The 13,639-nt window shown below is 37.5% G+C and overlaps 1 protein-coding gene across 1 annotated transcript; it reads left to right on the forward strand.

Moving 5' to 3' along the window:
- The first annotated feature begins 291 nt into the window (after positions 1 to 291).
- Positions 292 to 11,612, forward strand: LOC144442925 (uncharacterized). Its single transcript, XM_078132298.1, has 17 exons — positions 292 to 325; positions 727 to 903; positions 1,199 to 1,471; positions 1,738 to 1,927; positions 2,482 to 2,633; positions 3,045 to 3,277; positions 3,583 to 3,795; positions 3,970 to 4,207; positions 5,055 to 5,215; positions 5,571 to 5,756; positions 5,977 to 6,100; positions 6,463 to 6,693; positions 7,135 to 7,294; positions 7,413 to 7,586; positions 7,767 to 7,927; positions 8,634 to 8,858; positions 11,230 to 11,612. The coding sequence occupies exons 1-17, from the start codon at positions 292 to 294 to the stop codon at positions 11,610 to 11,612; spliced, it is 3,315 nt and encodes a 1,104-aa protein (XP_077988424.1).
- Positions 11,613 to 13,639: the final 2,027 nt, after the last annotated feature.

Below are 13,639 nucleotides of genomic sequence, written 5' to 3' on the forward strand. Positions count from 1 at the left end.
CGTTCGATGATAGGAAATATCAATCAATGAAGGTAATCACACAGGATAGCGTTCACAGTCGTTGATAATTACAGGAAATGTTCAACGGCAAACGGCTAACATAACACATGTACAGAACTTGGTTCACTATATCTATATGCGACAATGACGAAAGACTGCCTCATTTGCATAACGCACATGCATGTCTCTCCGAGGATACAGAATAGTTGACCAAGAAATCAAAAGTATCAACAAGTCAAACTTCTTGTAGAACTCTCTGATTAAACAATCTGGTAATCTGGTGTTCCGGCGATGACTGGAACACACCGAGATAAAGAAATTAAGGGTTTGTCGTTATACTGACCATACGATACTAAATCAAGTATAAGTATAAGACCATAGGCATTAGTACTTGACGCAACATCAAGTTCACTGGCTTCGCTGACTACATGAATTATCTACGACCCAAAGGCATCAACTATGTCGACCAGCTCCTTTGCTTGCGAACATCAGCTTCGTTGGTCCTAAATTTAGTAGCAGGAACAATATTCAGTCTGTTCATTAACGATAAACGGCCGGATCCATGAAATTTAGACGAGTGTGCACAGTGAGATGCAACTCAGTTTCCGCCATTCGTTAACAACAACAAAACACATCACATGACTATCGAAAAGCACAAACCAAGACAAACGTTGGTGGCGTCATACTACCAAACCGCTACATTAACATCTAAAATTTGATCATCAGGTGCTTCAATGGTGGTAACATTCGACAGAGGAGTACAGTACTCATCATTCAGTAGCTGCAGTGATATCTTTGATGACGACAGCAGTGATTTGCTAGGTCAAGGGTCATCTTGTTTCTTCCGTGATCCCAAAACGTTAGTTATTATCATCGGCAAAGGCAGTGGACTGGTTACACCAGGTAAGGGGTATATTATAACCATATAACTTGTCTCAAGTATATTTATGCATTTGATGAAACGAGTTTTTCTTTCTTTTACATTCTGCATTGACCATTCTGAAAGTCACTGCATTGAATCGCTTGGACCGTTCATGACCTCATCAAAAGAAACAGAATTTCAAAAGTTAACCTATAAAAAACAGATTGCAGAGAAATAATGAATGTTTACTAATTATTCTAAACTTTCGCAAATCGTGTATATGTATTTCTGACTTGGACTACAGCATTCACACTGTTTGTATTTTGTTTCTAAAAGGCGATGTGCTAACTCTCAGGAGCGGTGCAGTCAAAACTTTCCTCCAAGAAATTTCCCGTGTTGCTGCGGGTAATGTAACTGTTGCTGGACCGGACCAACCTTTGCAACCAGTAGCCATATTACAAGGTTCTCCCAAGATTCCAAGCTGTGGAAACGTTCGTATCAGTGGACGCACATCAACCGGCAGTGGTGCCCGAGCGATGACGTATTCGTGGGATGTGGAAAGTAGTGGTGATACAGCCAGTGTTGATACAGTACTTAGCAGCGTAACCAGTAAGTGTCAAGTCCGTCATCCCGTAGCCTGTCAACGACGCTGATCTGTGACCCCAAGAGCTATCGGAGTTACAAATCAACACCAACGACAGGGTGGTAATTCTTTCTTCCATGTCAACTGCACTTGGTCTGTACTCTACAGACAAGTTGTAATTTCACTGCCTCGTCAAACAACAACAACAACAACAACAACAACAACAACAACAACAACAACAACACATTTGATTTTATGACCATATATGGAATTTTTCTGTCGCTTTTCTCAGCCTCAGATTTGGAAGTCAATGGTACCTTACTAGACGCCGATACACCGTACAACTTCTCCCTCACGGTTACTAACTTCTTCAGTGAAAGTCACACAGCATACTACGTAGTGGAAAGATCTTCAATTGCCCTTCCAGAAGTCAAGGTCGTGGCAAACGGCATTGATGTCACGTCAGCCACTGTGTCGGACAGGTAAGCTTTAGCAAGATACAGTAAGAAAAATAGGTTCTTGATTTCTCGCCCAGCCAGTAGACTACATAACTTTTGCAAAATGTATGTGGTTCGATTGTGATTTCAGGGGTCATGTTTCCTTCATATACTCCAAGCTAATTACGAATAAAATTCGAGTCCAAACACTGTTACCGTATATTGCAGGTCGCAACTTTGAATAACGGTTTTGTCTTGTAGCTCAGGTACAATAAGTGTAATGGCTTGTTTGGTAGATTTGTAAATTTTTGACGACACAACAGATAATTTGACGAAATCTTTTGTTTTGGGTCTTAATGTCGAACATGAAAATAAACCAAAGAATCTCTGCAGTTACTTTGATCACCGAAGTCATATTTTTTTTGCTGTATGACACAGTTGATTGCTATATCACAACAGATGTTATTGATCATAATAATACTACATATTCTAAAGTTGTCTGCACTCTATAAATAACGTTTTTGTTGTAGTTTAGCGTTGCTGCTATATTACTTTGTTTGCAAGCTAGTAACTTTGCAAGTAACGTTTTTTTCTTGCAGCTTTGATTTGACTGCTGAAGTGACGTTCTATTCTGATTGTGTCCCACCTGGTACAACTGTCTTTTCATGGTCTGTCGATAACAGTGCCGTACCATTGAACCTGAAGACAGTGAACAAGAGAACACTTCACGTTGATGAAAACAGTTTGCCAGGTAAAGATAGATAAAATACAAACTTTGTTGTTTGAAACTAGGGGTTATCTAGTCGGTGTGATATGTTATTTGTATATAAAGATTTGGATAACTATTTTCATGATGGTGGGTCGATTTCTTTCACCATGTTAATTCTGAGTGAGTGAGTGAGTGAGTGAGTGAGTGAGTGAGTGAGTGAGTGAGTGAGTGATTTTAACAGAAAGTTTGATAATTATTTCCTATTTGAATTGGGCGTTATCAATAAATTGTGTTTTGCCGAACATCCACTTAGATTACAGCAAGTGACAATAAAATGATTCCCGCACAATTAAAACTACAAGTAACATGCTAGAAGACCAAATATGCTTTAGACTATTTCTAACTTTAGTAAATGTACGTAATGAATATCTGATATTACTCCTCCGGTTTCAGGTGATGACGTCATTATGTTCACCGTCCAAGTTTACAAGAGTAGTGAACCTTCTAAAATAGCCACCGCTACAATCAGTGTTACCACAGTCAGTACGCCATTAGTGGCCATCATTCGTGGTGGTGCCGAGATGACCGTCGGTCGAGATAGTGGTACTTTGGAAATAGATGGCTCTGATTCATATGACCCGGATGACGTTGCTGTAGATATGACCTATGCCTGGACATGCCTACAGGTAAAAGTTGCAACACATTTATTGTTTACTTCTTCATGAATTTATTTTGTCATGTTAACGTTTTATCATGATGAGGGTGAGCTGTTGAAATTATGATCGCCAGTGCGAAAACAAAACAAAAACAAAAGAATCTCTGTGTTTCACCTCTGTGCGATGAAACTTTTCGGTAATCCCGACCCGTGTTCAAAATTGTTTTTGGGAGGATAATACGAAGATAACAGTTAGTTTGAATAGTGGAAAGGTAGATTTTTATTTATTTCGGTTGACGTCACTAATATATCATTTGACATATTTCTTTCTTGTAGGAAACTGACAGCACGTCATGTTACTCCTTCATGAGCGGCGAGGAAGGTAACTTATTCCCAACCACTGCTGCTGCAGAGTCCGCTGTTCTCAGTCTCGATGCCATGAATATGGAAGCTGACAAAACGTATTTGTTTACATTGACAATAAGCAAATTAACCAGACAGGCTACTGTAAGCGTTCGAATTTCTGCAGTCTCCGGTAATCCACCACAGGTAAAATTTAAAAAAAATTTCTCTGATATAAAGTTACAATTGCAATACTTTGTGAAAATTCATTTGAAAGGATGTTTTCTATTCGTTCTCTATGAACCCACAAAAAGGATGTGTTCAAACTTTGAAAGCTGTGACATATTACAATCTTTGATGTACTTTTTCTCCTTTTTTCAGGTTATCGTCGAGCTTGATAACAGTGAAACAAACAAAGTAACGTACGAAGACACAGTTCCAATTAGTGCTTTCATCAAACACACCGTTCCATTGGTGTCTGTCGTATGGCAAACAGTGGATACTGATAGTGGTTATGGATACTTTAACTTCAGTGATATGTCTGGTCTGTTGAGTGTACCCAAGATCCACGCCTCACCATGGGGCGACATGTCTTTTGTACAAGTTATAATCAGATCAGGTAAGTAACTCGAGTTAGTTCAGTTGTTGCATACATAAAGTTACAGACTCTGGGGAGTAAGAATCAAACCAGTTAGAATCCCTGGCAATTTCCTTGAAGTGTAGTCAAGTTAATGGTGTAGTGACAGTTACAACACATGTCATGTTAGTGTTCGCTAGCTCTGTTTGATACAACCACGCAGACCCCAATAAGAAATTGCAAAGTCTACACGTTTAGGTAGCAAGATCGCAATTCATTGCTAGCTACAATTGTCTAAATGAAATTATGATTTAATGATACTGGAACTAGATACAGACACACGGAAGTCAATGTTTTGATGTCTGCATTTGATGGCTGCATGTGCAGTTTTTTTAATTGGTTTCTGTGTGACTGTATCAAACCGAGACAGTGAACAATTAACATAAAATGGGTTGTATGACATTCATATGGTATGCAATGATTTGGTATGTTGACAGTGATATATATAACACGAGTATGCAACATTTTCACATTGGGTTTTCATTTAATCAGTGGATAGAAGTTAAATAAATTGTTATTTATGTTCGTGACTTCTTGTGATATATCTTGGATTTTCAAGGAGGAATCCATGCGTTGTTCACGGTAAGCATTCAAATTAAACAGTAACTATGATAGGGACCCTTTATATACACTGTGTGGTCTTTAACCAATTCATTTGCCCCTCCCCTACTTGAAATGTTCGCAATCAGTGTTCATTTGGACACAGTACATGTAATCACAATCTGTCTAGACATCATGAAGCAGACCACCTCGGGTCAAGAATAGTACTAAGACAATGTTAAGGATACGACGTCTTATAAAGATTAAATTTATCATACTTCTGTTACAGGTTTGTTGGTCAAAGGTACAAGTTACAATGTCCAGGTCACAGCTACTGATCAAGATGGCCAATCCAGCGTTTCCAAGGTTTCCTTCTCTGTTCGTTCTGGTGTGACGTCATGCGATTTTACTGTGGCAGATGGCGCTGGATCCTATACAGAAATGGAAGAGGTAAATGCAATACAAATAACAACGTTGTAATGTTCAAGGGGTAAATCATAATAGTGAAAACATTTTGATCACAGTGAACAACGTGAAAATACATGTTTTTGAAACATGTTTCTTGGAAATACATTGTGTTCATCGTAACCAACCAACCAACCAACCAACCAACCAACCAACCAACCAATCAATCAATCAATCAATCAATCAATCAATCAATCAATCAATCGATCAATCAATCAATCAATCAAACACCCACCAATGTGTTATTCAATAGTGGCTATAATGGCGAAAGTGGTGTGGACTAAAACAAACAAGATACATTGTATTGGAATAAGCAGATGTTTATGTTTTACGCACCTAGATAAACTACCTACTTGAAAATTGTGTCGCGGACGAGGATGCATATCCACTCAGCTATCAAATCTTTATGGTGAAAGATGATGATGGTAATACTGAAGCTGTCAATCAAAAGGGATCCGAACCATCTACTTCCGGTGTTGGTAAACCAGTCAGAGATGGATACAACAATAATACCTTCGTAGCAAGGGTAAATATGCTAAGCGTTCGTCTCTGTAGCTTGACATACCACGTCATCTCGATTTAGAAGTTTTACCACAACCGAAGTCACTCTAGTCAAGGTCAAAGACAAGTGGTTTGACAACGACTGTAGATAATTTATAAGACCATTTTCCATTTTTCTGTATCGATTCAACTATATCCCATCGTAATATTGTGTACTAGCAAACTGTTACATCATTTGTTTACAGGTGTGTGACAAATACAGTTGTGAAGAATTCAGTTCAGAGGTCAACGTCACTGTCAAGTCGTCATTTAGTGCCTCTGAAATCACCGACTTCAGAAGTAACCAGATTGAACCTATGGAATACCAAGGTATGGAAGTTTAACATTTGTTGGGTAACAAACGCGACGCTCTTGCGAGATATAGCTAGAATCATCTCGTTTGCTTTTATTCGAAATGCCATTGTCTTATCCAATCAGAAACTTGATTCCTCAGTGGTGACGTTTACAGTGAATGTGATGACGTTTATTACCTCCTCATATCACAAATGATTACGTCATCGATATGATATGACAATAATAATGATTAATTTACCAATGATTTAGTACATAAATATCATAATTTCGAATTAGACTATCAAACTCACAGAAAGAAAATTTGACGAACAAATAAGCTACAGCCTCCAGTAAGAATTCTTGTTTACACACATTATTATTGCTTTGATTTTCACCAGGTGATTACCTCGGCGCTCTCGTCAATACTAACATGCTGGTGACGAAAACTTCTGGTAGTCGTCGTCGTCGTAAGCGTTCATACGCTGATACAACAACATCCGACCAACAGAGTCTATTAACGCTCGTTGGAAATGTAATAAGTACTTCAGTTCTGAGTACTGATGACGCTGTCCTTCTCATTGATCAAGTATCCCAACTTGTAACTTCAGACATGTCGATCGATAGTCAAGGTGAGTATTATATGGTCTTGTTATGTTTCTAGATGAGGTTCGAGTTTACCTTTACGGCGCATGTGTATCAGACTTCATAGACCTCAGATAAGACTTTTGCCGTAGGGATCATTACTAGCCCCTCAGACGACTCTACGGGCTAAGTCTATAACCATGGCATTTATATTTAATTCAATTAGCAATCCATTCCATAACTTTTGAAGTTTTGCACACATAGACAGCGTTCAATTATGAACACCCAGATTATACTTGCAGAGGTAAGCTTTCTATTCATATACAAACCTAAGTTTGACGATGTTTAGAATATTAATATTGGGGGCTGTGGGTTTGAGCGTGGAAGCCTTGTTATTATCGGTCATCATAGCATGTTGCATATGTATACTAACAGTTCACCCCCAACAAGGGACATATTAATGACTTATACACCTATATATCTTTCAGACGACTTCTTGGACTCTGTGAAGGATATCAGTGACGTTTTCTCTTCGACTGACGGTGCAGTAATTAAGGACGAAAACGCACGTGTAATGTTGAACCAAATCCAGAATGTCGCCGCAGGATTAGACCCTGTCTGGAATGAAGCCATGTTGGATAAATGCCGGTGAGTTCAGATCTGGACTGTACTGTCAAGATATCGATGGTTCTATTTCACTGGAAAGAGAAAAAAAGACACCGAAAAGCAAACAACAAAAGTTATTTATTCTCTGCTTAATTTACAGGACTGGTATGACAAAACTCGTGAAATCATTGATACGTGGTAAATCGTTAGGTGGAGGGGCTACAGATATTTCTTCTACGGGAGTAACTATGCGTCTTGAGAAGAATGTCCTTGATGAGTCATTCTCATCATCTGGAGGAGCAAGTATTGACTTCGGTGATGATCTTAGAAACACGTAAGTTGACATAGACTCAAGAACTCTTAAATTCACAAATACCTGCCTAAGAAAAAACTCATGGTCCATTTTCCTGCTGATTCTTTCTGATTTTAAAACGTGTATTCGTGAGTATCCTCAGAGTATAGAGATGTTGTACACAGAATTAATGTACTTTACGTCCATTGTCACCATGAACAGGTATACTGCAGCATGGACATGTGACAGTGGCACTTGCGCTGGTACATCAGTGAAAACCAATCATTACGACTCAAACACTGATTTGCTGTCCACCACCGACGAAGATAAAAACTCCAGAGCATCTGACATATTGTCGATCGAACTTGCAGATCCTAACTCAGGTAAACTTGAAAAAAAAATTATATAACTATAAAACTTTATCATTGTATCGGCAAGAAACCACTCATGGCTAAACCAAATATTTCAGGTGAACCGAGTACTGTCAAACTAGGTCCTGTAGGTACTAGTACTGCCAAGCCAAGGTATGAGTATTAAATTCAGTCAGCTGAATGGGATAAGTGCGGTTGCCATGTTACTGTTTTCTGTTTATCCTGTTAACATGTGTGTCTAATTAGTATGTCTTTATCCACATGGACACGCGTATTTGACGATAGCTTTTGGATTCAATTGTATGTATATATTGTTTTCATTCCCTATGACTCGGAATATTTTTATTGTGTGCAGTGGATTATAACTGGTTCATACTTGATATTTTGTATCTGTAAAAGGTGGTTTTGCGTGCATTGTGCACTGCACTGCATTGTATTGTATGTCATCAGTTTCTCTGACGTTTTCTTGCAAGTTACAAGTTGCAAGATATTAAGCAGTGTATCGCAAACAGCGCAGCATTGTGAATTGTGAATATCGTTATCGGTCTATAACAGACTGTGTTTATTTTGTGTCATAAAATTAAACCATTACCAAGATTTCGTAGAAATTCAATTTAGTTAAAGTGTTTATTTTAAGTGTATTTTCATTGATTTGTGACTCAACAAGTTGTTTTCCCTTGACTCATCCAGTCTTCATTTATTCCTTATTTTTTCTCAGATGAAACCCTAAACATCACTGGCCTGTCGAACCCAATCATAGTTAATCTAACTATAAATAGCCCAGATAGTAGTTTAGTGTACACCTGTAAATATTGGGATGAGGTTGCCTCTAACTGGTCGACTGATGGCGTCACTACGATTGAGAACGATGACAACACGGTTCAATGTCAAGTGACTCACTTGTCAACCTTCAGTGTCTTTTCTGCCGCTGTTCCTACAACAGGTGAGAGATACATATAATACAAACCATAACATATTAATGAAATTAGAACGGGGCGGTTCTTTCTTATTTCCAATAGGTGCAAATGATGTAAGAAGCTACAAAATCGTTCTCGCCATTTTATCGTATTTTTTATCTTTGTCCAGTCAGCCAGTCATACACTTTTACATACACATAAATGTACATACATACATACATACATACATACATACATACAAATACACATACACATACATACCTTAATCATGTATATGTAACAATGTCCATTTGAATGTTTGTATTGTTATAATTTGTGTTTTGTTGATCATATTTTCTCGCTGGGCTTAATTCCATACAGAACCGATATCAACTGTATTGACTGCTACTACAGAATCCAGTGCAGCAGGTACCTTTGTATAGAGAATATCGACATATTCTCTTCTTGCGAATACCTATTATAATATAATGATAAATCTCTTTTATTTGGTAAAATATTTTCTGCATGCAAACATTTATACTTCTCTCTTCCTTCATGTAACAGTAATTGTACATAATACGTAAATATCTTATCTGGATTATATCTATAACATAAAACTTCTGTAAAAACCACAAGTGTAATAATGTTTGATGAATGTTTAAGATGAATGAGGGGTGGAATCTTCTATCCTGTTGCTCCTTGTATATACTCTGTTGCAAACTAGTGTGGAGTTCAAATGTTTGACACAGACCGTCTGAACTGAAAAAAAAACACTTCCAGAAAGCAAAATCACATCTAAAAGTCTTCTACGCAGAGTATGGATTAGACAGGTTCTTTAGATGTATTGGAATGCATAGCTTTGTTAGTATACACATTTTATGTAAATGTGTGATTTATTCAAAACCACGAGTTTGATATTTGTTAGGGATGTTCCTAAGGATGTCTAGATGACAAATTATTCTATAGAAGGTGATATCATAATTGTCATATGGAAATGAGGTACAAATTAAACAATGCGATTTTTGGGTCAAAATTTAAACACAGAATCTATTGGGTAGATTTGTTTCAGATATATTTGGAGTGTTCCTGGTGATGTCTAAATGATAGAAAGGTCATGGCTAGATGGTCGTTGTCATGCAAATTTCCATTTTACAATTATACAATTATACAATTTTGGTTACAATCTTAAATGTCAGAAAGTAGTTTGATAGTTGGTATATAGAGATATCGATGGTGGCGAAGTGATGAATTATTAAAGGAAGATAGTTTGTACAAATTTGCTGTGTGCAATTAAAGGGCAAACTTAGTTAATTGTGTAGTAATAGATAGGTTACTGTAAGAATATTCATTTAGGATATACAATAGAATATACTAACATTGCTTTGCTTTCGTTGCTTGGTTCAACACATGTACACCCAAGGTCTACGTCAAACTTCCGAACTCCGCAGTATTAAAACTATTATACAATATATATATTATAATCAAACGTTTCCTTTTCCTTGTCTTTGGCTCATGTGGCACATAGATTTCAGTAAACATTGATATGACCATGCCGTCATGTGTTGTGTGATCCCTGTGAATACACTTATGTAGAACACACTAGTTAGACTAAAAGGTTCGCAGTTGATGGCGCCCTTGTTAAACATGTTAAAGCGAGCTAAAGTCTGTAACAAGCGAGCACATCGGACGACAAACCTCTCAGTCTGCATCTTGATATGCTATAATGAATTTGATCTGTGTCATTCTGCTTCTCAAAGATGTGAATTTTGACAGTTAGAAATATCCTAAAATTACTATGTGTATTACAAACTGATAAGACCAAATGGGACTTTTCTACTATGATTCCATATGGCATGGCAACTCTAACACTAACTCAAAAGTTTTCTTCAGTGCTACTCGGCATGGGATATTCATGGTTTCACAAAGCAATAAGGCGATATCTATTCGGGATTAAGGTGATACTATCACTGGCAGTAGAAATTTGTCTGTTGCTATATATATGCTAACATAAAACATTGTTTTTGTTTAAATTCAACAGTAGGAAATATGACAACAGAAGAAGGGCCAGTCATAAACGGTATGTTAACCTCTATATGTGTTTATCATTAACGGTTTTTACGTCGCATATGTATAGACTGATCCTCAGCCTGTTTCATCAGGTTAAGTGTAAATTTGTCAAGGGTTGGTATACGTCCCATAGGGGTACGTCCAACCGGGATACTGATTCGCCAGAGCATGTTCATAGTAAGAAAACGGTCTTCGCTATATCGGAATATTGCTGCGCATATTGCAGAGACCGTCCACATAAGCACACCACTGAGCTATATCCACATGTTATCTACAACACAGTGTATACTGTATTATGTTGTCGTAGAGTGTAACTAACCATTCTCTGTCTATCATCATTTTCATTTATAGCTTCTGACGATGAATATGACAGAAACATTAAGATTGTTATTGGTGTTGTTGTCGGCGTTGCCGGGCTTATTATCATTATCATCATCACCACGGTCATCGTCGTCAAATGTATGGAACCTCCCAAGAAACAAATTCAACCTGAAGACCCCGAAGAAAAATTCGATGTCACCATTGTAACTCCACGGCCATCATCGACATGGAGTGCAGGGTTGGACGATAGAACGAACGGTTTCAGCCGTCCCAAGGCATCGTATGTACCACCAAGAAGTGCAAGTTCAGGGTTGACCATTGTATCGGAAGCTGGTCAACAGGATAACGCGACGGAAACATCAAGCCGTCCTTCCTCCCGTCATAGTGCAACTGTGTCCGTTGGTCATATTTAGAGAACATGCATCTTATCCAATATTATACCAAAATGATTTAGAGAGAATTTACATAATTTATAAAATTCGATGCAATTATTACTGTTTTTCTGCAGTGTACGATACATGTTTATGAGACAACTGTGATGTTGCAAATGTCCACCAAGAATGGTTGTCAACTAGATTGTAAAGGATCGTCTAAAAGTTGCATAATTTTCTTGTAACTGCACATTGTCGTCATTTGGTCACAAACTGGTCAAACATAGTCGATCTCATTTCATTATCAGTTCACCAACCAATCTGTAATTGCCACGTCACGGTGTGACCCGGATGAAAGAATAATTCTAGACCTGTGGCCCTCACGAAATGTGTCTACAAAGGAATATGAATGGAGTATTATCATTTTGCTATGTTGAACAAACATAGAAGTGAAATGGAATAGAGCAAAGGTCAACGCGTCTTATAGCCATAAACACGTTGACAATATTTTAGCGGTGCCTTCATTTAATGTTGGTCAATTTTTATAAAACATGCAAAGTGAGCTGTTTAGTTTTTCTAACTTTCACTTGTGATACTGTCACTGTAAGATAAACAACTGTAATATTGATTTTATCGAGAACGTTTTTTGTCGTAGTTTATATACAACCAATACCAAGATCATAGTTGTTTGAAAAGTACATACAGTCTAACCAACATCCTTACAATTGACCCAGTAGTCTTTTTGTTTCCGTTTGAAAAACGGCGCTCATTGTGAGGCTGTGTGCCCGTATATTCACCAATCTGTAGTATTAATTGTATGATAACTGCAACAGTGCTTCACAAAAGCAGTTACAACTTTTTGAACACCAGAAACAGTAAGGGCGTTTGTTACCTTTGACTCAGACAAGAACCACTTTGAATGCCTGTAACCTTATTCGAAACAATGTCTCCACTAAATAAACCATACCTGTGAGTGTTACATTGTAACATACCGTCTGTACCTATCCGAACTATCATTCATACATATTACCCACGAAGACGACGCTACCACTAAGGCAACAGAGTCAAAGGGAAAAATTACATGGTTCAGTGATAATGACATCGCGTACACTGTACTTTCCACACAACTTTAATCTTGGCTGTAACTCTCTCAGGTACAATATTTTACTCTTGACATTCATTAAAAAAATATAATTAGATTTTAAAATAGTCATTTTAGCTCCACCCAAGAGATTATAACTTTGTTAACAAACAGAATGAAAGAAGCTTAGCTTGGAATACTAAGTAACTACCCAGTAATGTACCCTTGTTGTCCCTGCAAATATACAGTGGATTTCAAAATACCGCTCAGCTTCTCTGTTTGATACAACCACACAGGTGTCAGTAAAGAAACAACACATGCTACACTTTAATGGCAAGATATCAATTTATTGCTACATTTTGTCTGAAATAAACCATTTAAATGAACGTACTGCAACAAGAGGCAGACACGCTGGTGCCAATATTTTGAAATCTGCATTTGATGTCTGCATGGTGGCACCAATGTTCATTTCATGTGGACAAAATGTTGCAAGAAACTGTATTCATTCAATCTTGCTGTAGAATGTGCAGTTTCTTATTAGCTTCTGTATATGAAACTGTACAGTATTTTGAAATTCGCTGTGCAAGTAAATCATGTTGTAAATTTGGCTGAATTACATTGAAAACTGTTCTTGTGAAAGAAATGAAAGCTCAAATCTTACCCTCCATTTCCTTTTTTATACAACGATTGCTGCAATTTTGAACCGCAACTATAAGTGTGCTAATGAAATAGAGTGACTTTTTTTGCTGTTTAGTTTAGTGCACACCTCTTGTAATTTTATTCTTGTTCCGTAGAAAAAAAAGTACTAGAAAACTGATTCCAAAACATTGGTAGGAGGAAGACAGGAGTTTACTTCATGACGGACCAGTGAAAACTCGGTTCAGCCAATAATATACGTGCAGAACAGATTCTTGTTTGCTGATATCAATAAGTACTATACATTTACGATATTAGGATAGATTCTTATTTTATTTCATCGCTACATATT

The sequence above is a fragment of the Glandiceps talaboti genome, chromosome 12, assembly GCF_964340395.1.
Source record: "Glandiceps talaboti chromosome 12, keGlaTala1.1, whole genome shotgun sequence".
Taxonomy (NCBI): domain Eukaryota; kingdom Metazoa; phylum Hemichordata; class Enteropneusta; family Spengelidae; genus Glandiceps; species Glandiceps talaboti.

Coding starts and splice junctions, on each gene's coding strand:
- LOC144442925 (XM_078132298.1), top strand. CDS start 292: ATGACTGGAACACACCGAGATAAAGAAATTAAGG. Junction 3,278..3,582: donor ATGCCTGGACATGCCTACAG/GTAAAAGTTGCA, acceptor TCTTTCTTGTAG/GAAACTGACAGCACGTCATG. Junction 8,859..11,229: donor TGCCGCTGTTCCTACAACAG/GTGAGAGATACA, acceptor TTTCATTTATAG/CTTCTGACGATGAATATGAC.